Genomic DNA, 23,222 nt, shown 5'->3' with positions numbered 1-23,222 from the left:
TTACCATACGCACATGGGGCCAAATTCATTCCTGGTTTTGCTCCATTAAAGGCAAATGGAGGTAAGCCAGGGATGTTGTTAGCCCCTTAATACAATCCATTATTGGTAGAAACCTTTTCTTCAGTTGTGATCACAGCTGTATAACTGAGGAGCTTGATCAATCCACCAGTAAACACAGGTATGAGGAGCAAATTACAGCTGTGCAGTTGAGCATTTTGGCTGGTTTTGGTAACTCCAGAGGGAAGGAGCAGACCAGAGAAAGAACGTGCCCAGTGATTAGGACACCCCTATTAGTTCTATGGCCAGCTGGAGAGTAGGAAAAGACACATCCATTCTGCCTTTCATGCTAATGGATAGTACTCTGAGGTTTCCAAGCTAGGCTTTGGGACCTATCTGTATTCCGACGTTTTATTCAGGTCCAGAATGTTATGATGTGACAGATTCAAAACATGGCCCAGTTTTCCATTGCTCCACCATAGCGTAGAGAAAATAAAGGAATGAGTCCATGTCATTACTTCTTTCACCCTATGTTTGGGGAGTGATTGACTATGCTCAGATTTCCACTGTGTGAAGCTAGCAAAGAATGCTTTGACTATGTCAGCCCTCTCTTTGCATCCTTCTACTGGCTCCGCCTTCTCCAACACATCAGACAGGAGTTATTTGTTTTCATTTTCAAGGCCCTCCATTGCCTATCCCACCCTACCCATCATCTCTCATTCACTATTAAGATGTTAGGTCCCTCCTCTGTTAGGCCGCTGGTGTCAGGCTCCATCGCCCACTTGTTAAATTTTCAAACAAACACCTTTGTGCTTTTTCCCATGCTTGGCCCTCACACTTGGGCCCTGCAAACATCCTCAAAGCTACCTCACTATCCTTCAAATCCCTGCTTCAAACTCTCCTTTTCCACGATGCTTACACAAACTGTGACAACAGTTAGACCACTAGTGAACTCATACCATCGCCTATCAAACTGAACATTGTATCATTGTTTCCTTGTACTCCCCCATCTGTCTGTGTCTCTTGTCTTAGATTTAGATTGTAAGCTCTTTGGGGCACAGACTGTCTTTTTGTTCTGTGTTTCTACACACCTAGGACAAATGGGATCCTGGTCCATGCTTGGGGGGTCCTACGTACTATGGTCATACAAATAAATAAATAATAATCGTGCTGAGAGATAAGGGAATATTTCAGCAACATGAACATGCAGAGAGTCTGAATTGCCTAGAAGGCTGGTCCTCACACTGTTTCTTCATTTCCTTCCCTGAATCCTCTGTATTCCTTACAGCAGTTACAGTGTTTGGCTACATGAGATGAAAATGAGTTTGCTTTAGATGATTCTGGCCCCTCCATTTAGTTTATATTTGTGCTACTTATTTCCTGTCCCTCTGGGAAGGGATTTGTTCATGTGGAAGCTGCCCAGGTCACAAGCCTGATTTAATTCTTTGACGAGATTACAGGTTTGGTTTGTAAAGGTAACTGAGTAGATATAACATACTTAGACTTTTGTAAGGCATTTGACTCAGTACCACCTGACATTCTGATTTAAAAATTAGCACTCTACAATATCGCTAAAGCACGCATTGAATGGATTAGGAACTGGCTCACTGATGGATCTCAAAGTAGTCGTCCATGGGAAATCATCATTGAATGGGGATGCGTCTAGTAGGGTTCTGCGAGGATCAGTACTGTGCCTGATGCTATCTGACATTTTCATCCGGCAGAAAATATAAAATCATTGCTGATCAAATTTATGGATGACACAAAGATTGGCGGAGTGGTAAATAATGATGTGATCAGGGCAGTCATACAGAGAGCTCTGAACCATTTGGTAAGCCAGGCCCATTCAAACAAAATGAGTTTTAATACAGCCAAGTGCAAAGCTATACATCTAGTAGCGATGAATGCTGGCTGTACTGACATAATTGGGGACTGTGTCTTGGAAAGCAATGACTCTGAAAAGGATTTAAGTTTAATAGTGGACAAGCAGCTCAACATGAGCTCCCAAGTTCACTGCTGTGGGGAAGAGGGCTAATGAAATCCTTGGCTGTATAAACAGGGGAGTAACGAATAGGAGCATGGGGGTGATTTTGCCTCTGTATATGGCAGGGATCGGCAACCTTTCAGAAGTGGTGTGCCGAGTCTTCATTTATTCACTCTAATTTAAGGTTTCGCGGGCCAGTAGTACATGTTAACGTTTTTAGAAGGTCTCTTTCTATATGTCTATAACATATAACTAAACAATTGTTGTATATAAAGTAAATAAGGTTTTTAAAGCTTCATTTAAAATTAAATTAAAATGCAGAGCCCCCTGGACCGGTGGCCAGGACCTGGGCAGTGTGAGTGCCACTGAAAATCCACTCGCGTGTCACCTTTGGCACGCGTGCCATAGGTTGCCTACCCCTGGTATATGGCATTGGTGAGACTGATCCTGGAATACAGTTCTGGTGTCCTCATTTTTAAAAAGCTGTTGAAAAATTAGAGAGTGCAGAAAAGATCCACAAAAATGATTCAAGGACTGGAGAAAATGCCTTATAATTGACAGCTACCTGATTACAGTGTATAAGCATCTTCCTGGGGAGAAACTACTTGGTACTAAAGAGCAATTTAATCTAGTGGGAAAAGGCGTAACAAGAACCAATAGCTGGAAGCTGAAGCCAGACGAATTAAAGTTGGACATCGGGCACCCATTTTTAATAGTGAGAGTGATTAACCACTGGAACAGAACACAAAGGGACATGGTGGATTCTCCATCTCTTGAGGTGTTCAGATCAAGACTGGATGCCTCTCTGGAAAGTATGCTTTCGTCAAACACACGTTATTCGGCTCAATACAGGAATAAGTGGATAAAATTTAGTGGCCTGTGATAAACAGGAGGTCAGACTAGATGTTCTAATGCTCCCTTCTGGCCTTAAACTTTGTGAATCAATGAACTATGCAGTTTGGACTGTCTTCCTCTGTGCTAGCTATCTCTTCAGTTTTGGGTTGTCTGAATATTTGCTCATGGTTGAGTTTATGCCAAAGAAACATCCAACACAAAAGGAGGAGCCACCAAACAGGCTACACAGAGGTGCTGGAATTTCTGTGGTACACAAAAAGCCTTTTGGAACTCTAAAAGACTCCTGAACGGAATCCTAGCTACCAACAACCTGGACTGTTGCTAACAACATCTTGAAGACTCATGGATGCTCCACCCTTGTAGCCAAAGCAGCACTACAGACCACAGCTCAGAACATTGGCTAGAACATATTTACAAACATGCCTGCTTTGCTTGAAATATCAGCATTCAACTAGATGTTCAAACCAAGTCCACCAAGTCCCTGATGGCTTTACTTAAACCTTCAATAAATACGAAACCATATTAATTTTGACGAATGACCAGGTTTGGAGAATATTAGTAAATGGACATTTTGCAATGTTTCAGGTGATAACAGCTGCATACTGAAGAGCACTTTCCCTCTCTTTTCTTGCCTTCAAGCTCCAGCACAAAAGATATCTAAAGGGGCTCATGAGCAAATCTATGTATCATTAAAAGGACCTTTAGGATGATGGCAGTGTGGTTTGGATGCCGTTACAGGACGGGTAATGAGCTGCCGTTCACTCCCTGATGACTCAGCTGGTGGTCAGGGATTGCCATTTAATGTGCATTGTGAAAGGGATGCAGCCCTGCTGGAATTCATGCTCACCCAGAGGAAGGTAGTCAAGGAGAGGAAGAAGCAGTGGCTAACTAGGAAGCTTCAAACAATAAGGGGAGGAGAAGACTAAAAGAGCATCTGGTCCCAAACAGCTTCCCTTAGGCACAGGGTGTTTCTCTCTCCTGAACACAAAGATTCACAACTTGAAATAAACATGCCATATTTATTATTTATAAACAAGCACATTTCTTATGGGGTGGTGTTATTTTTGCCGTTTAATAAGTTATGTTAGAATCTTCTTAAGTCCAATGGAAGCAGAAACAAACATACCCAAAGTGAAATTGCCCTGATCATCAAAGGCTCATAGGGATCCATTGTGCTGGGACAGATTTGCTTTTATTTCATGATTTAAAAAAAAAAAGAAAAGAAAAATAAACATTTGTACATAAAAAAGAAGTAAACAAACAATTTCACAAGCTCTGTGAAGGGCAAGAGCAACATGGTGAGCAGTTATAACAGAAAGAGGAAGCATCCTGAAGTGAACAAAGGCTGGTACAATGGGAAAATTAGGCCACTGATCGCTAATTCATACCAGCAAGCTACTGTGAACAAGGCTACATACAGACTGTACCAGTCATACCACTGAAGGGCTGTTCTGGTAATCACTAAATCCACACAATTTTTTAAACAATTGAAGTTTGTGTATATGAAAATTATTTGAGAATAACTAAATACTCCTTAAATACTTTACATAAAATGATGCACATAGAGTTGGAGAAAATTTGGGACCTATGTATGTACTTCTAGAAATGCATTTTTTAAAAATGCAGGAGATGGATTGATAGAAAAATCCTGGTTCCCTGGCCAGATTCAAATACATTTTGTCCCACTTCATTTTCAGCTGGATACAGTATTCGTTACTTCCTGTGCCAAAACGATGCATGGAATGGTTGCTTTGTTATTTCATTCCAAAAAATTTGTAAAGTGCTTCAGAGTGAACAGCTGTATATAAAATTTAAGACATTATTAGTCATACAACCTGATTAGTAGCAGCAGAAGATGGTGTGGAGAGGAAGAAAACAACTGTATTGGAGACTGTGAGATTATATAGCTTTCTCTTCTTACTGCACACCTGCTTTAAGCCTCTCTTATTTCCCTCCATTCCCCCATACATTGGTATTTCTCTTCAAATCCACTGAGGCAAGATATCTCCTTCAATATGTGTGCTTTGTGCTTGGCCTGGAATGTCTAGCTTCTTCAGAACAACTGGGCACACAGCTGACTGCTACCTTTTGAGCCGCAGATATCTCAAATGAAAACTAAGGAGGTAGAGGACCAGAAGAAAGGTCTCAGGAACAGTTAAGAGGCAGAGAAGTTGTCTCTCTCTTGTTTTTTGAGCTGTCATCTCTCACTCTGCACCCAAGTCCCCAGCCCAGCTAATGATGGAGGAGCAATCAAGGTGAACAGTGATTTCCTCTGTCTGCTGGTGGACCTTCAACATGCTGGGATTCTCCAGAGACCATTTGATTTGTGGAAAGAAAAAGTTCTCTGGAAGTATTAATGGAATCACTGGTGTCGCAGATTCCTAAAGTGAACAAAAGGATCACCATTTAGCTGAAATAATCCAGTCAGTGGATTTTTATTTTTACAGACTCATTTAAAGATACCACTTGCCAGTTGCAGAACATGTTGATTTAATTCATTTCTGGAGCTTGAAGAGGTAAGCACCAGCAGGATGCTATACTCTGACTACTAAGCAGAGGAGCATTTCTGATGCAGATACTGAAGACAAAGATGGAAATAACAGAAGCCCAACTCCCTTTGTCCTCAGAACAACTGTCTGATTTGGTATTAAGGAATCTTCATAGAGATTCGACACTGGAAGCTACAAATACTACAGTAAATTATCTGATAAGGATGTGCTCATATTGTCATTTTACCTTTGACTACACAGATTTTTTGCTACATGTGATATTTCTAGAGCTGACATATATGTTATCAGAGCATTGTTATACATTTAGCTGCACTTTGTGGCATGTTAAAAGTACATGACATGCCCAACATTGATAGTTAAGTGAGATTAGACTTTCTTTCTTTCCTTCTTAGCATCCAGTAACTGTACTCTTCTTCCCTTATCGTGCGTGGTTTTAGTGGTCAGTGCCTTTGCAACTTGCTCAACTGAAGCAAGGATAAATGTGTTGAATGACCTCCAGTAGTTGCCCATGCAGAATGCAGGGGTTCCTCATCTTCCTTTTACTCAACCATCAGAGACCTTGCCCCTTACATTTGCATTTTCCCCAATTAAAAGCCAATGTAAAGAGCTGCCAGAAGAAGCTATTTGCATTGTACAAGTTTGATTAATCCTACAAGATTCAGGATCTATGCTACATATTCCTGGGTGCCATCTATTGGCACCTTATCTATTAACTATTTACCTATATACAGTTATAGAGCACTCCTGTAACATCCATCCAGTTCATCTTAAAGTAGCCAGAACTACTGGCAGTCTAGACCTTGCTGCTGTACACATGACTTCTAGATAGGATTTCTCCTCTATCTTCCTGATCAGGAGATATGTGTCTGATGACCTTCAGCAGCAGCAGTTTTGTTTGAACAGGGTTTCCTCCTTGGGAAATAGGAAACTAGATAGGACACATCATTAGATAATGTACCGTAATAATTTTTCATTGGCTTCTGTGAGATTGGGATGGATGATCTAATGAACAAATTTATTCTAATTTTAATTTCTATGAGGCATATTCTGAAATCCTTTGCTCAGTTTTAACTCAGTTCTTAAATCCCACTGGCTTCAAGATGTGGCTTTATGATTCTGTGAAGATTGTTTTCTGAGTAAAACAAAGAATGCAAATCTACAGCATCAACCCGCATATTAGAAGCAATTGCAGCAAGGGTAGGAATTTCAGAAAAACCCTCCAGTCATGTCTCTGAAAATCCAATAAGCCAAATATACCTTTTAGCCAATAACAATGTTTACTTATGCATGTGTCTCAGCATTTTCATTTATTTATTTTAAGAAACAGAAACTTGGTTGCAGACATTGGGGAGCAGTGCCATATAAAATCTTACTTGTGAGCAAAACATTATTTTGTTGAATGGAGTTATCAGTGTATTCTGAGTTAGTAAATCATACAACTTTTGATTGAAAATGGGGTACCAGGAAGGCTATGGGATAAGGAGCCTTTCCGTTCCAGGCTGTTGGGTCAAATCCAGGCCAGGATGGTTGTGAGGTAAAGTTGTCACCATCTGTTGGCTATTCAGTGGCCCAGGTTGGGGTCTCAAGTCCAGTAGCAGGGGGCAGGTATGTCTACATCACGGGGATGATGACCACCACCACCACACCTGGCACATATTGACCACCTTATTTGCTGTCACAGGGGAGCAGTGTGAATGGGAACAGATGCTCTCCTACCCTCTCCCTCATTGAGGTGGCTCCTCCATTACAGAAATGAGGCATCTTGCCAGGACTATATAGCAACTTTCACTAATGCTCTCCATGCTGAACCTGTTCCAGGGATGAACAGGGCATCTGTAAAAAGAAAAGGAGTACTTGTGGCACCTTAGAGACTAACAAATGAATTAGAACATAAGCTTTCATGAGCTACAGCTCACTCCATCTGTAAATCTCTGGCTTGTGTTCCTGGCATACTGGCATTAATGATGTATCTGCTGTTCATTAACAGACTTGAACCACCATCCTTGAGTCACTTTATTCTGGTGCTTATCTAGATGACCAGCATAGTTAAATGCAGACCTAGAGAGTGCAAGAAACTGAAATTTCACCTCAGAAGACTGCAGTATGAGTGATACACTGTACAAAACTTCCCAAATCACATAGCTTGCCACAAATTGTATCAAAGAGACCTAATGCTTTGTAGCCCACATAGGTCATTAACACTAATATAGAAAAAGTCTTGGTGAATCCAAAACATTGCAGGATAATATTCGACAATTTTAATATTGCAGCCCTGCAGTTTTGCTTCTGAATATCTTTGGGTTTGGTGGGAATCCCAATAGAAAGATAATTTTAATCAGGATGGTTTTCTTGGCTCTGATTAAGGTGTTTCAAAATAATGCTTTTAACATTCTAAAAATCATCACCAAAAGATTGCATTTGTTAAAACTTCTTTTGTCACAAAATGTTGCAAGTGTCCATGAAATGCTTGAGGTGCAGGGTGTTACGAAACTGCAATTCATTGCTAACTTGCTGGGCAGTTCCACAAGGGACGGCAGCTTTAAGCTCTGGTGCTAGGAAAAGGAATCAGGCAGCTGCTAGTTACACTGGCCATGAACCCTGGCATGGTCAATGGCACCCATCTGGGGGCTCTGATACACAATTTCAGGCCCCACCCAAAAAAAGACTGGAGGTTGCAGACACCCTGAACTGCTCCAACCCCTCTCTGAATAAACTTTCTGTTACCAAGGATACATGGGTATATGCTGGGATGAATACAGCCTAACAATGGGCTTTTAGAGTACCAATAGGACCTTAGTACTGGACAAATTTTCCCCCCAGATAAGGAACTAGTAAATTAAATTGTCTGAGAAAGGTGATTGGACAGCTCATATGAATGGTGATGAGATATTCAGCCTTTCATCTCAACCTCACTGCTTCATGCCTTGCCCAGGTCATCTGATGGCTATTCTGTGGCCTGCGTGACCTGAACTGAGGGTCTGTCTAGTTTGTAGTGGATGAGTCTCTACGTCACAAAACTCACCACAAATTGGCATTAAATGGCTCTCTTGTTGGCAGTGTACCACCTGAGGGCTGAATGTACATGGATAATTAAATACCACCTCACCCTATAGGTGGGTGGCCAGGAAAGCCCAGGTTGACATAATGGAGTCAATGTTGGTGGGGTGGAAAAAGCTTGCAGTCTCCTATGCTCTTCTTCAGGTAAAACATGGCCTTCAGTTTCCAGGGCCATCCATGTTCAACTTTTAGGAGTACCAAAATGTACTTTAAATAAAAGAGAATTGCTTGCCAAGTGGGATTGTCATTTACATTGTTGTTGTGTCTTCTGAACAGTGAAGCAACTGAAGAAGTTATACATTTTGAAAACTGAACTTAAGTTGACACCAATTACCTCTCCTCATTTTAGGGTACAAGGATTTCATTCAGTGTCTTGTAGCTCAGCTACATAATTAATGTAAAGACTTAACCAAGCCTTCAGAAATTCTTTTCGCCCTGGGTGAATAAATTAGTTGACCAGCAAGTAACATATCATTGAGTTTTTCATTTTCAGTCACCATAGTAAAGGTGGGAGAATAGATTTTGTGCTTGGGGCTGGTAAACATTCATGTCAGTTTTACAAGTCTGAATTAACCATTTAAATTGCTGGCAGAACAAACTGAGTGTTGGATTTGTTTTGCAGTCTACAATACAGATTAAAACATTGCTACAAATTGCTTGCACTGCATTTTTATGGATTAAAACTAGAACTGGTCAAAATTTTTCTGTTGAAAGACTGTTTTATGATGGAACTGGGTGTTCCAATAAAGATTTGTAAGTGTCTTCTTTCCACTGAAACGTTTCATTTTTAATTGAAAATCTGAACATAAAAAACTGAAAACATTTGGTCAAAACCCCAAAATTTCATTTTGGAAATATTGAAACATTGTTTCAACATTTCTGATTGAAATGAAAAATTTTGACATTCCTTTATTGATAGGTTTCTGTTTGGCTCAGTCTGATATTAAACTGTGTCCTCCTGAGTGGCCACAGTGCTTCATGGGAGTTGTAGTTCAGTGCTTCCTGCCGCCATTCTCCTCTATGGACCAGCTGCACTACAATTCTAGTCAAAATTACTATAAACAAATTGCAGTGGATTCTCTGGTGGCTTCCCTGCCACTATATTTCTATTAAACCAGTGAATAGATATTTGTTGAAACCAGGATGGCAAACTGCTAATATGGCTTTTTTGTTGTTTCTTTTCCAGACTTCACAAAACCACCACTAGCACCAAAACCAAAGATTATCAGTCATCTTTCTTCCGTGGCTGTCTCCAAATTTCCTCCTTCATTGTCAAGGCCTGATATTCTTCATAATCCAAACTCTATGTCTAGGGGTCCAAAACCACCCATTGCTCCCAAGCCAAAACTCTCAGCTGACACCGAGGGGAGATCCAGTGTTTATACCAACAATAACTTAAATAAATTCACAAATGGAAAACTGATATGTCCTGATGGAGAGCTGTATGAAGGAAATCAATGCAACATTGAGTGCTTAGAATCTGAGGCTGGTGATGAATACATCGTAGTTCCTGAAGCTCAGCTGACTGATAAAGACTGTGATGACTTTGAACATGCGCATGACCAGTGTTTAGAGTCATCACCAGAGAATGAGGTCTTAGAAACTCCAGAAGCAGCAGGGGAGGTAGAGGATCACAGCATAGCTGATGAAGAGGAGATCTGTAATCCAGAAATAACTGAAGCCAAGGACAATGACTCTTCAGATGCTGTGGAACATGTGGAACTGGAGTCAGATGGATCAACAGAAATGAGAGACTGTGACAGGTCTGAAGCACTTAGTCAAGTGTCTTCAGGAGCCCCTGAAGTAGAAGATGTTGCTTCTAAGAATATGGATGAAGAAATGGACTGTGTAGATGATCCCAAAAACTATTTCAAAGGTGAGGCTGAGGAAACGTTTAATAACCTCGATCTGGTAAAGGACAATAATGAGTATAACCTGGAAAACTGTAAGATTTTGAATGGAGATGAGGACTTGACAGGCAATATCTGTGAAGACATTATTCTAACACATTTACCTGTAGATGATGAGCCAACACCAGAAGAGAATGATGAACTGCCCCAAACTTTAGAAGATGAGCTCTCAAATGATGACACAGAAGTGAGTCCAGCAAATAATGGTGACCTGGATGATAATGCAGAGTTTGTATTGAGTACAGAAACGGAATTAGTAAATTATGATTGTGCAAATGCCGTTGATGTTGATGAAGAAGAAACAGACATTGGGTTAGGACTGAAAGAAAATGAACCTGATGCAGAAGAGGATTTGGGAGGTTCCATCAATGAAGCTGCAGCTGAAGAAGAGGAAGTAGGTCCAGATAGCGACAAAGAAACAAATGTGGAAAGGGAAGACTATATAGATGATGGGTACCAAACTATTGAGATGAAGAGTGAGGAGGAAACATCAGAGACAACATGTGAGGCTAGAGAAGACTCTGAAAAAGAGGAAGAAGTGGTGAAGGCAGAGAATATAGATGATAGTTGTCAAATTGTTCCTTTTGAGAGTGAATGCAATGAAGAGGTCATTGACTCACCCCAAGAAAACTTAGATGAGAATTTGCGACTGGAAAGGACTTTGAGTAATGATAGCCAGCTCTCTAGCCCTCAAACTGTTAGTGAGCCAGAGCTGGAAGTGGAATCTAAACCAAACGTGTTTGTTGAAGATTGTGGTGACAATGAATGTGTCTTGGGAGAATCTGAATCAGATGAGCAAGTGTTTGAAGGCAACAAGGTCAGTCATAGTAGCTTTGAAGAAAGCTCCCCAAATCCATCCGAACAAGCATCAGTTGAGGATAAATACCATACAGCGGAAGAATTAGCTAGATGTGATCACAGTAAATTTAAAGCAGACTGTGCTAGTGAACATGAGTCTAGTGAGTATTTAGCAGTCCCTGAAGCAGTTGTTGTACCTGAGGAAGGAGAAACAACCAGTGATTCTCTAGATGATCCTTATGTGATGCCCTCAGAGAATGCAATCCCTCATGTTAGAGAAGTGGTGCAGACTGAATTAGAAGATATTCCATGTGATTACAGCATAAGAGAAGAACTAATTGTAGACACTGAAAACAACCTGCTATCCATTGATCGAAAAAGTATGGTCACTAGAACAAGGTCACTCTCTGGGAAAGTGCCTGGCTATGTGCCAGAAACTGTTCCAGAAGAAACTGGACCAGAAACGGATGTACAGTCCTCAAATGATGATTCTATGACTGAATATTTAACCAATAACTTAGTGCCATTGGAAGGAAAACCAATGGAAATCAATAGGGCCTTACCAGCCACATCAAGACGCTTTATTTTATACCCACGGTCTTACTCGGTAGAAGGGAGAGATATGCCAGTCTCTGTTTACAGAGAAACCGATGGCTCTATATTGGATGACAATAGAATAAAGAGGACAGAAGACAACCTCTCTTTGCCCTGTGTAATTGGTTCTTCAGGTAGCTTTTCGCAGAGGAATCACCTTTCATCAAGTGGTGTGTCCACCCCATCCTCAGTTGTTGATATACCACCTCCTTTTGAACTAGCCTGTATCACCAAAAAGCCAATCACTAAAAGTTCCCCCTCACTTTTAATAGAGAATGAATCTCCTGATAAGTACACTAAGAAAAAGAAATCATCTTTTAAGAGGTTCCTCACCCTAAAATTCAAGAAGAAGACAGAAAATAAGGTCCATGTGGATGTTAATGTTTCCTCTTCAAGGTCCTCTTCAGAGTCTAGCTATCACGGGCCTTCTAGGATTATGGAACTGGACAGAAGGAGCTTGAGTAGTTCACCTCAGCTAAAGTCCCATCCTGGGAAGCTGCGAGCTTCTGAGTCTCCCTCTACTGTTCTTTTCTACAAGGATGGTAAAAGAAAAGGGACACCCAAAACCTTTAGCAGGAGTGTGTCAAGAGTGGAGTCCTTTGAGGATCGATCCAGACCTCCTTTCATGCCACTCCCCTTAACTAAACCTAGGTCTATTTCGTTCCCTAATGCTGATACTTCTGACTATGAGAACATTCCAGCTGTGAGCTCTGATTATGAAAATATACAAATTCCGCCTCGAAGACCAACTAGAGCAGGAACTTTTACAGAATTTTTTGAAGATCCCAGTAGGGCATTGTCTGCTGCTAATGAGAATGACGGCTATGTGGATATGAGCAGCTTCACAGCCTTTGAGAACAAGCAGCAAACCACAGACCAGGAAACAGAAAGGTACTGTAGTAAATTATTATGTAAGACCTGCTAGCCTTGACCAATCAAGACTTCCTCTGTTAGGTGTCATAGGCAGATCCTCCGTTTTGCTTGGCTTATTCTCCTTGTTCAGGCAATGCTTTCAAGAAAGAGTTTGGAAGAATACAAGATAAACCATTATCAGTGAAAAGAGACTAAATTAAGATGTATTGAAACTCTTTTTGTAAACACATACTAACAAACCCAGTGGAATTGGATGATCATATCTGGGTAGAGGACATAAGTCAAACAAAGTGCATTTAAAAATAATCATTTTACTCTGGTGGACCTATTTTTTTTTTATGAGCAATATTTCTGAGTTCTTGTTTGAATGGAATTTATTACAGATACAAACTATCTTACTGGGTCCTGGAATCTCGGCTTTCATTTCATCATTCTTGCCAATTTCCATATGCAACATTGTGTACTTAATTTATCCTTCAAAGTACAGCAATTAAATATGGACCAAAAAATGCCAAGCAAACCAGGACCTAATCTGAACAGTCTATTAATTTATTAAATTGCTTAAAAATCTTTCATTATGGAGTTTTGGCAGCTTCTGACTTCTGAATGAATTACATAAATGGTTTTTCTGAAACTGCATGTGTTGCATTTTGTGATTTTTCAGCTTCACTTTAACTATTTGTTCTGGTGCAACTCTGTTTGGGACCGCCTGTCTTCTCCTTGATATTCCACTATAACCTCCCTATTTCATTTTATAATCATATTATAGCTTGAAGCCAATGGGGTGCGACTAGTGTAAAGGAGAAGGGAATTTAGCCCACTGCTTCCAGTTAGAACAGGTAACAGGGAAACAAAGGAAAGGCAACTGAATGAAAAATCTGGGGTGAGTTACATGAATGAAAGTCTTCCAGCCACATTTTAAATGTATCTTTTGTTCTTTCCCACCTGAGCTGTTTCACAGTCATGTTTCACTTTTTCATGAAATGTGTGTTTTCAAATATCCTCCTCCCATGCATTTTGCATAGGGCAGGAAATCAAAATATTAACTGCTTGGGGAAGCTCACATTAGTCAGATCTCACTAATGATCCGCTGTCATTTTCCTTTCAGTAGCTCTGTTTCCATTGAGAAAACTCACATTTGCTTTGAAACTGGGCCATTTGTTTGTATCAGAGACATACCACCCATTTTGGGTTGTTCTTTAAGGTAAAAATATTGAACTATGTAAATTGTTATGACTTAGACATATGGGGAAAAGCCAATCAGAACTGGCTCAAGGAAGTCTCGAGGTCAAGGTTTGAACATGGTATTTCAGGTTGTTTGTTGTGTATGCTGTTTCTGCTGCTAAGGGAAAAATGAAAAGTGGGCATTCCTAAATAACCCCTTTCTTGGTAGAAGGCTGTTTGGGGAGCAGAGATGTGCATGTTACTAACAAGTTTTTATTGAGCTTCATTCATGTATTCAGTGCTGTACAAAACAGAAAAAGACCATGCACAAAATGGATTATCAAAATGGATAAACAATATAGTTCTGTTCTAATCCAGGGCATTATGTACCTGAATAGTCTAATCTCAAAATAGGGTAATTGTACATAGTGTGTGTGTGTACATATATATATATATATATATATATATATATATATATATATATAGTTAGTACACACACACAGTGTGTGTGTGTGTGTACTAACATATATATACACACACACACACACACACACGTGTATATATATAGTTAGTATATTTATTGTTAAAATGGTGCTTCTTAAAATGGACTTCAAGGGCCCTAACTTTAGAGTATGGAATCACAGGAGAAGTAACCCTGCCACAGAAAGCCTCATGACGATATTAACTTAAAATTCCTGGCCTACTTTTATTATGATGCTTTTTTTACTCATCTGAGACCCTGACTGCTTTGAAACAGCACATATGTAACACATATGGCACCTCACTATATTCACCTAGTGTTGGTAGCTAGCATCTGTCTGTATATTGGTGAAGGGCTACATAGTTGATGAATGAACCAGCGCAAATCTTCATTAAAGTTTCAATGAACAGAATTTGAAAAGGATATAGAATTATAATGATCCAGAAACCACCACGTTCTGAATGCTTGTGATTGGGTGGGGGGCACTGAAACTGACAGATGAGAAGATTCACTTTTTAATTTTCATACGTAAAAGAAAAGCCATATGGAGTAGATTTAAACCAATAATTTTTAATTAAATGCAATCAAATTTCTAGAAAGAGCTCAATAATGCAAGTCTGCTAGAAATACATCTTATCTTACAATTACCATTGCTAGGCTAGTGTTTGCAATATTGTCCCCTGATGGGCAGTTACTGTAGATCCCCCAAATTTAGCTATGTGGTATGCATAATTAAAATCCGATTCAGAAATGCAACAATAAAGATGGTCATTAGCAGGCTGCGCTGTGGGGAAAAGAGTTAGCCGTATGTGGAACCAGCCTTTAGGCCCCTCAAAACCTCTTAACCATGAACCCTTCCTGATTTGGGCAGCCAAGAAATGTAAATTTCAGCTTTCACTTAATTGTTTAGAAAGGAAGAGTCTATCCCTTTTCTTTTGCAGAGATGGCCCTGAAAATGTAAACGGATGTAAAACGACTGCTAGCATTGAAAGGAACAAACAGCTGGGCTCCACATCTGCAGTAGGAAGCTGCTCTGGCCTAAGCATCCCCTTGCCACCTACACACACATTTTGGGCTAGATCACTGATGCTAATAGAGCTATGCCTATTTACAACTAGCTGAAGATAGGGCCTGTTAAGGAAAACGAATTAATTACATTTGGGGTGTATCCCAAAGAACCATTTCATTTGCCCTCCCCAGAACCCTTAGTCCGCCTACACCATGTGGCGTGATAATGGTCAAAAAGAAGCTGTTATTTTGGGGAAGGGAAACAGGCGCAGCAAACACTTGTTTCATAGGCTGTCTCTGGTCACAAAACTTCAGGAGAAATAGAAGGGCGCCTTTTCCACAGTTTTTAGAGTGATGGCAGGAAAATGATGCAGTTAAGCATCTGCCAGAACTGCATTTCCATCATAACCTTCCTGTTACCTTGGTTTATCACTTGGCTCCAAGAAATTTGCTAGGCCCAAATAGTCCCTTCTGCTTCTCTGCTCAAAAAGTTAGAGGGAAGCAAAAGGAAGATAGCAGCTGCCCCACACAGTGTGCTCTCACCTGGGAGTTCAGACTTCCTGGGAGGGGAGGAGCTGGGAAGACACTCCTGTCCCTCCTGGGCATTGTCCACCCAAAAGTCCACAGGGTTCCCATCCACAATGGTGATCCATTCTGCACACAGTGAGCCATAGTCAGAGGACTCAGGGTAGCCAGCAGCAGGGACTATATGGGATGGGAGTCCTGATGTTGTGGTGCTAAGTGGTCCGAGGAGTGATGTGGAGACCCTGTGCCTCTGTGCAGATGGCCCAAGGCCCACGGCATTTCTCAGTAGGTCTCACAATATATGAGGGTTTAGAAGGTCAAGCACCAATCCTCTGATGGGACAGTTTGGAATAAAGTCCAGGTTTCCTTTCCACAGACGTCTTTATGGAAGTGGACAATCTGGTCATCCATTTGCTCAGCTAGTGGCACGTGAGCTGTAGCTCATGAAAGCTTCTGCTCAAATAACTTTGTTAGTCTCTAAGGTGCCACAAGTCCTCCTGTTCTTATTCCTCTCTCAGTGAACATATGCATCCCTCTCACATACATGGTGTCGGGAGCCCACAGAGTTTGAGCCTGGGAGTAAATCTATCTACAGGTCTTTAGGAGAAAGATGGGGCCACAGGATGGCTTACATGAATAAGGCAAGCGGGATTTGGCCTTTGATTTGCCTGATCCAGACTGGGCATTTGCTCAGTGATCAGCGAGCAACATGGCTGAGCTAAAATCTGAAACATTTAAACTGGATACGATATTTAATGTTGCCAAGCACCCACAGCCCATGTGCAGTCACTGCCTGGTAAAGAAATTTCACGTGGATTTTCCCCACAAATACTGACTGCACATACATGCTGTACTTGTGCCCCAATAAGTACAGATACAAGGGCTCTGTCAGCTCAAGTAGATCCAAAAATCTAAAATGTATAAAGTGCCAGATTCCAGAGTTCCATGCTAGATAGTGCTGTTAAGGTCTACCCAGCACTTAAATTACATTAAAAAAACCAGATCTAACGTTACATTGGAACAATTGGTTTTAACAGCTAAAAAGAACATGTAGTTTTTAATTTCCTCAACACTTGTTCACTTCCGTGGGAGATTCCCCCGACACACACATGCTTTTTTTTTTTTTTTAATTATAAAGTGGATTTAGTGGCGGTGACAGGTACAGGACAGATAGCCCTGCAGAGTTAAGTCCTCTAGCAAGAGACATAGGACACAATGGGCAGTGGAAAGGCACATATGCCCCACTCCACCAGGATAGGAATAGGGATCAACAATGGGGTGAGAGAGTACTTTAATCTCCAGAATATGTTTATTCCTCTGCCTTAATGATGAATCTACCAACAGAGGGTCTAACCAACTAGGGCCACTAATGATGGTGGCTTTGTGGTACAGACACTTGCCGCTAGGAAGTGGACTGAAACCATCATCTCCATTTCACACAGGTCACCAAAGAGCTATCAAATGGTACAAACAAACGGTTAGTCACTGCTGTCTGGGGGAAGATTCAAACCCACGAGCTAGGGGTGATAGGCTCCAGATCTCATTGGTGAGGCCCCAAACCATCCTATCACCTTTTTCCCCTTTCCCTTTTGAAAGGAACACTAAAAAGGCTCAAAGAAAAGTCACACAAAAATATACTTAGAAGGTGAAATTCACTCCATTGAAGAGGGCCTGGTTAACAGCCTGTGTACCTTAAAATGCATTTAAAATAGGGGAGATTCATCAAAGCCACGGTGGTGAATTTCACCCAAGCATTCAGCATTCAAAACCTAGTTTTGACCAGTAATCGGGAAGCTGTATCCTCAGCTCTCCGTGTTGTTCCTTGAAATTGCCAGCACATATGTTATATAAGATAAAAATCACTCTCAATTCGGAGACTGAGTACGATGTCCAAGTGCAGTATGCTAAGGCTAAAGTGCAGGTAGAGAGATAATACATGCCATGGATGTTCCAGTGTGAGTGATGTACATTTTGAAACAGCCAAACCAAAGAAAGGATGATCAGTGTTTGTGTATTCAAGTGGAGCAAGAAACATACTGGAATTTTATAGATCATTTGCCTAATAATAAATACAGTGAATCGCTATTGTTGATATAGCAGAGAGGTGCACCATATGTTAATGTAGGTAACACACGAGATAGCTTGTAAACAGAATGTTTTTAGAAAACATTTCAAAGGGACACTGTTGAGGCTGCCAGGCCAAAAATGTGCCATGCCTGCAACTAGAGAGATGAGGGATAGATGTGCGGACTCTGGGAGGCAGCCATGAAAGTAACTGGAATGGGCATCTCAGTGCTTTTATTCACACTTTTACTATCAGCTCTTTATCTGATACACAGCCACGCCTCCAATTCAGCTCTACTCTCTGCAATTATCGTTAATCACATTTATTACGGCAGTGCCTCAGGGCCAGCCAAAAATGAGGCTCCATTGAGCAAGGCACTGTACATAAGAACATACGAACGGCCATACTGGGTTAGACCAAAGGTCCATCTAGCCCAGTATCCTGTCTGCTGACAGTGACCAATATCAGGAGTCCCAGAGGGAATGAACAGAACAGGTAATGACCAAGTGATCCACACCCTGTTGCCCATTCCCAGCTTCTGGCAAACAGAGGCTAGGGATACCATCCCTGTCCATCCTGGCTAATAGCCATTGATGGACCTATCCTCAATGAATTTATCTAGTTCTTTTTTTAACCCTGTTATAGTCTTGGCCTTCACAACATCCTTTGGCAAGGTTGACTGTGTGTTGTGTGAAAAAATACTTCCTTTTGTTTGTTTGAAATCTGCAGTCTATTAGTTTCATTTGATGCCCCCTAGTTCTTGTGTTATGTACAACCATAGTAGACAGTCCCTGCCCCCAAAGAGCTTATAACATAAATAAACCAGACAGACACAGGCTGGGGGGAAAGGTAGAACTCACAAGCACAGTGAACAATGTGGTAGCAGCAAATGTCATGTTAACTCCACAGGGTTGTGGGTTTGGATGGGTTACTTATGAAGATTTCAGCTAAAAGGGAAGGGAATGGAAAGGAAAGGAGGGGAGGGGAGGAGGGCAGAAGAGAATAAGAGGGGCAGATGTGGAGTGAACTGTCAACTTGGACTAGTCATATACTAAAAGTTAGACAAGTACATTGCCTAACTGGAGCCTCAGTAAAATCCAAGTACGGATGAGAATTTTGCCTGGTGATCAGAGCAGGAGGGTCCCACAAGAGGAAACCTTCAGTGTATACCAGTACACATGCCCCTTTGAATATGCAGCACCGTGCTTTGGTTTGTTACTATAGGGCTGTTGAAATCCAGCAAAGAGTAGGCGACTTGCGTAAAGCAAGTAAAGTGGAGCTAGACGCAGGGTCACTGGATTTTTTTTTTAATTAATCTAATAAAGCAGATTTACAGCTGTAATTTTGTCACTTTCTTCTCTTTCTTTTTTCATTAGCAACACATTTGAAACAAATTCATTTAACTTTTAAGATAGATCAAAACCCCTTAACACGGATTTAATCCCCAAGCATGATAGACTAATGCTTTTGGATACATGCACCACATCTATAATATGCATGCTCTTTCCTCATTACTGGCATCTGAAATTTTGTCTATTTGGCAGCCTACTGCTTGTACATTCAGGCTGTTGGGCAAGTAAATGTAGCTTCAACAGTGGCCCATAAACAGCTTTCTTCCCTAGAAAAAGGGACAATAGCTGTTTACAGGCGTGAGGTCTGTTTTACTGCTTTTGTGAACAGACACAGTTCAGCTGAACTTCTTCCAAGAATATAACAGAACTGGAAAAGGTTTCTATGGAGTGTAGTTTGGAAACATTGGAAAGCTCCTTTTTATGATTTGTAGGTTAAAGATCCCTCATACTTAAACACTGTGGGGAAAAATTCTGATCTTAGTATAAATCCACTCAGACAGCATTGATTTCAGTGGAGTTTACATCAGCATCACAGAGATCAGAATCTGTCCGTGTTTCTTCAGAAAGAGGCGCTCTCTTCTGATTATAGACAAAAGCACATTTTTGCTTTAAAAATATAACTGCATTTTAGTCTTTAAACATTTTTGTCTTTCAATAACGTTTTAAGAAGATAGGACTTCCCTCCAGTCCACTCCTGTGCTTTCTGGCCAACCCGCTTATGCTTGGGCCACCTCCTCCTCTGCTGCATTTGTTTTAACTGATTGGATTTGTAGTAGCAGGTGGATGGGTTTGTAAAAGCTGGCCTAAACTAGTGGGTGGGGAAGCAGAGTGGTTACACACTGCAAAGCAGCAGATATTCCGTCTGGCTGCACTATGTAGCCCTAGAGGTCACTAACTTCAGAGGTGATGGCTCTAAGCAAGTTGTTATTAAACGTGAATGTGGAGAGGAAGGCAAAAGGTCTCTACTACAGAGGCAATTGTTAATAACTGAGATTGTATCATGGGGAAAATGGAATGGCTTGCAACCACAGATTTGTTGTTTTAAAAGATTAATCATGCTGATCCTTCCTTGCGCATACAGGGTAAAGATGTTAATCAAATAGGTTTAGGGGGGATTTTTCGCCCATGGTTCAGTTACAGGAGCGGAGGCTATCTGTTAGCATTAAGTGAGCGTATCTTGGGTTCTCCTAACAGTTGCCCTGTGCATGAATATCCCACATCCATACGGTCTTTCTTTTCTTATTACAAGGTGCAAACACAGAGTCGCTGCCCTAAAGAATTGACAGCATAAACAGACAAGATAGACAGAGGACAGGAGGAGAAAGAGAGGAGCAGTGATCTGCCCAAGGCCACATACAGCCAGTCCATGGCCCAGCTGGGACTTGAACCCCAGCCTCTGTATTTTAAAATGGAATTAGTGCTGGTGGCAGGTGCAGGATTGGTAGCCCTGGAGAACGAAGCCCTGAGCTATAGACCAAGGGAACATAACCTATCTACTAGACCACTGTGCCTCCTGTTAGGTATGCTTTTGCCAGATACTGCTATTCTCTTGGATGTAGTGCACAAATTAATTTTAAGGTCAAAATCCTGGATCCCAGCACCAAGCCTCGTGTCTGGGCTGTTTCATGGGGGTGGCAAGGAAAAAAGCCTTTCCCCTCTGTGACAGCACCACTGATGTCCAGCCACCACTACTGCCAGATGATCCCACACCAAGGGGAGAATAGCTAGTGGATCTCTAGAGCTGTGCATTCACTGGCACCAGCCACCCTTACCCCCACTGCACCCCGGTGCGGTGCAGTGCAAGAATTCTCCAGGGAACAGTGCTCTGTAGTGCACAAAGGGTGTGGGCTACCCAAGGCCAGCCTGACTCCTGTCGCCAGCTTTCTGCAACAGTTTTCCTGAGCAAGGGCTCTCTGTGACTCTGGAGGAGGGGCAGGATTTGGCCCAACAGAAATGATCACTAGTTGGTAACGTATTGCTGACCACAGAGGATCAAGTCAGGGTAGGCTCCTCAGTAAATCAGAGGAAGGACTAAGCAGGTAATGCAATAGTCCAGCATTTGAAGGCGGCTTGTATGTGAGTAGCAGAAGGAGAAAGTCCCATCAGCCACAGGTGACTCGAGGGATCAATTCTGACTCAACAAAGAAGGGTGTGGCTGTGCAACATGCTGCCGTTTCCCGCCTCATACTTAGATTGTTAGCTCTTTAGGCTATTTGTTCTGTAGTCATACAGCACCTAGCACAGTGTGGTCCTGGGTCCATGACTGGGGTCCTAGGTGCTAGAGCAATACAAATAAATACTACTCCTATCACTACACAGGAGAACTGAGCTGGAGCGTCACTTGGGGCTTCTATTCCCTGGACTAGCGGAGATCGAGTGTGGCTGGAACATGATCTCTGTCACTGAAGGTGCAAACTGCCCGAGCCTGGACTGGGCAGATAATGAAAGAGCAGAAACTCTGATTTTAAAGGAAACCACCTGCCTTTTTTATTACTATGGTTCACAACTCTGGTGAGAGCAAAGAGGGCAGGAATGGCAAATGAGAGGGGTAATATCAGAGCTACATAGGGAGAAGTCCCAGCACAAAGAGCTGGGCCTGCCACACACTCAGGAGCCCAGGGCCAACCTTCCAGCAAAGAGAGAGAAATAGAGCTTGGGATTTGTTTTTGGATGAGTCACTTCCCCAGGAAGAGTCAGCTCTGATAGAGCAGCTGGTTTCCAGGGTGGTCTCAGGTTTTCCAGCTGGTCAGGCTGAAGCACAAGGGAGCCAAGTGACTTGCTAAAGTTACATAAGGAAATAGGGAGCCCAGCTAGAGCTTAAAGAAGATTTGGTTGGTTTCTGCCTTCCTTATTTTCCTATGTGCATTCTTTTCTGATTTTAGGGCAGGGGCTGGACACATGATGCACCCTCAGCTCATGCTCACCCCATCTCCTCCCTTCACCACCATTTAAAATGTGAACAGAGAAATTAAGCAGCCATTTTGGGAGAAAAGTCTCCCATATAGTCCTCCCTTCTTTCTTAGGAGCAGTGTTACCAGTAGGACAGTCTACCTATAAATCAGCATAAACTAAGCCTATTTCTCTGCCTCTAGTCATCTGCTCTACCATGAAGCTAGCTACTGTGTGTCCTTGAAGTGCTGAGAGAGAGCTTCCCAAGATGGAGGATGTTTTTTTACAGGCTAAGCCCCGCCCATGGGTAGGGACTATGTTAATTAGGGAGTGGATTGGGTTGCCTCTGAGAGGAATGGAGCTGGGATGCCCTAAGGATGTTCCAGCCCTTAAATCAAAGTAGCTCATGTCAGGCTCTGCAGAAGGTTAAGCAAGGGAGAAACAAGGCACTTTAGGTTTCTCTACGCTGTTTTTAAAAATATATATGGAGCTTTTCCTGCATTCTTTCTTTCTGTGATCGTTATAGCATGCTGCACCTATAGCACCGTGCTGTGGATAGTCCAATACCACAGAGCCCAATGGGCCATTTTACATTTGTCCAGCAGAGAAACCACCACCTCCAACACTTACTGTTTTCCAGCCCCCAGGAAGATATTTTTAGTAGGCATTTTTGGGGTGGCTGTGCAGCTCCTCAGTGGGTCAGCCACGCCGTCCTGGTGCTGACCTTGGGATGATGATTGTGCTCAAACCTCCCCCATTCTGTGCTGCATTAAGACTTCTCCACGGCCAGTGCTCACATTCCCTTCTGGGATGTCTTGGAGCAGGATGCTCCATACTGACAAGAGCACAAGGGCTGGTCATGTACAATGCAGATCATGCAAGGATCAATTTGGTGAAAGGAAGGATAGTTAGAAGGGCCGGGTGCTACTCTAGGAGTTAGGAGACTTTGGTTTAATCCCTACCATACTACTGGCTCCCTCTATGACCTTAGGCAAGTTTCTTAGTCTCTCTGTGCTGCACTTCCTAGCTGTAAAATGCAGATAACGTTTCCGTAGCTCTCAGGGGTATTGACAGTCTAAATAAATTATAGTTCAGAAGGTGCCCAGATGCTAGGGTAATAGAAGACCAGTATCCTAGACAGACTTATTTCAGGTGTGATG

At 41.9% G+C, this 23,222-nt stretch overlaps 1 protein-coding gene across 6 annotated transcripts in view; it reads left to right on the top strand.

Moving 5' to 3' along the window:
• FGD5 (FYVE, RhoGEF and PH domain containing 5) overlaps window positions 1–23,222 on the top strand; it is a 155,197-nt gene that overhangs the window by 5,167 nt on the left and 126,808 nt on the right. For all 6 annotated transcript variants that reach the window (XM_043552084.1, XM_043552082.1, XM_043552085.1 and 3 more), the window contains exon 2: window positions 9,590–12,596. In XM_043552084.1, the coding sequence (XP_043408019.1) occupies window positions 9,590–12,596 (3,007 nt within the window). The remainder of the gene's footprint in view (window positions 1–9,589; window positions 12,597–23,222) is intronic.

Source organism: Chelonia mydas, chromosome 7 (assembly GCF_015237465.2).
Source record: "Chelonia mydas isolate rCheMyd1 chromosome 7, rCheMyd1.pri.v2, whole genome shotgun sequence".
In the NCBI taxonomy this organism is placed as follows: Eukaryota; Metazoa; Chordata; order Testudines; family Cheloniidae; genus Chelonia; species Chelonia mydas.
This window is presented reverse-complemented; position numbering and strand designations above follow the sequence as displayed.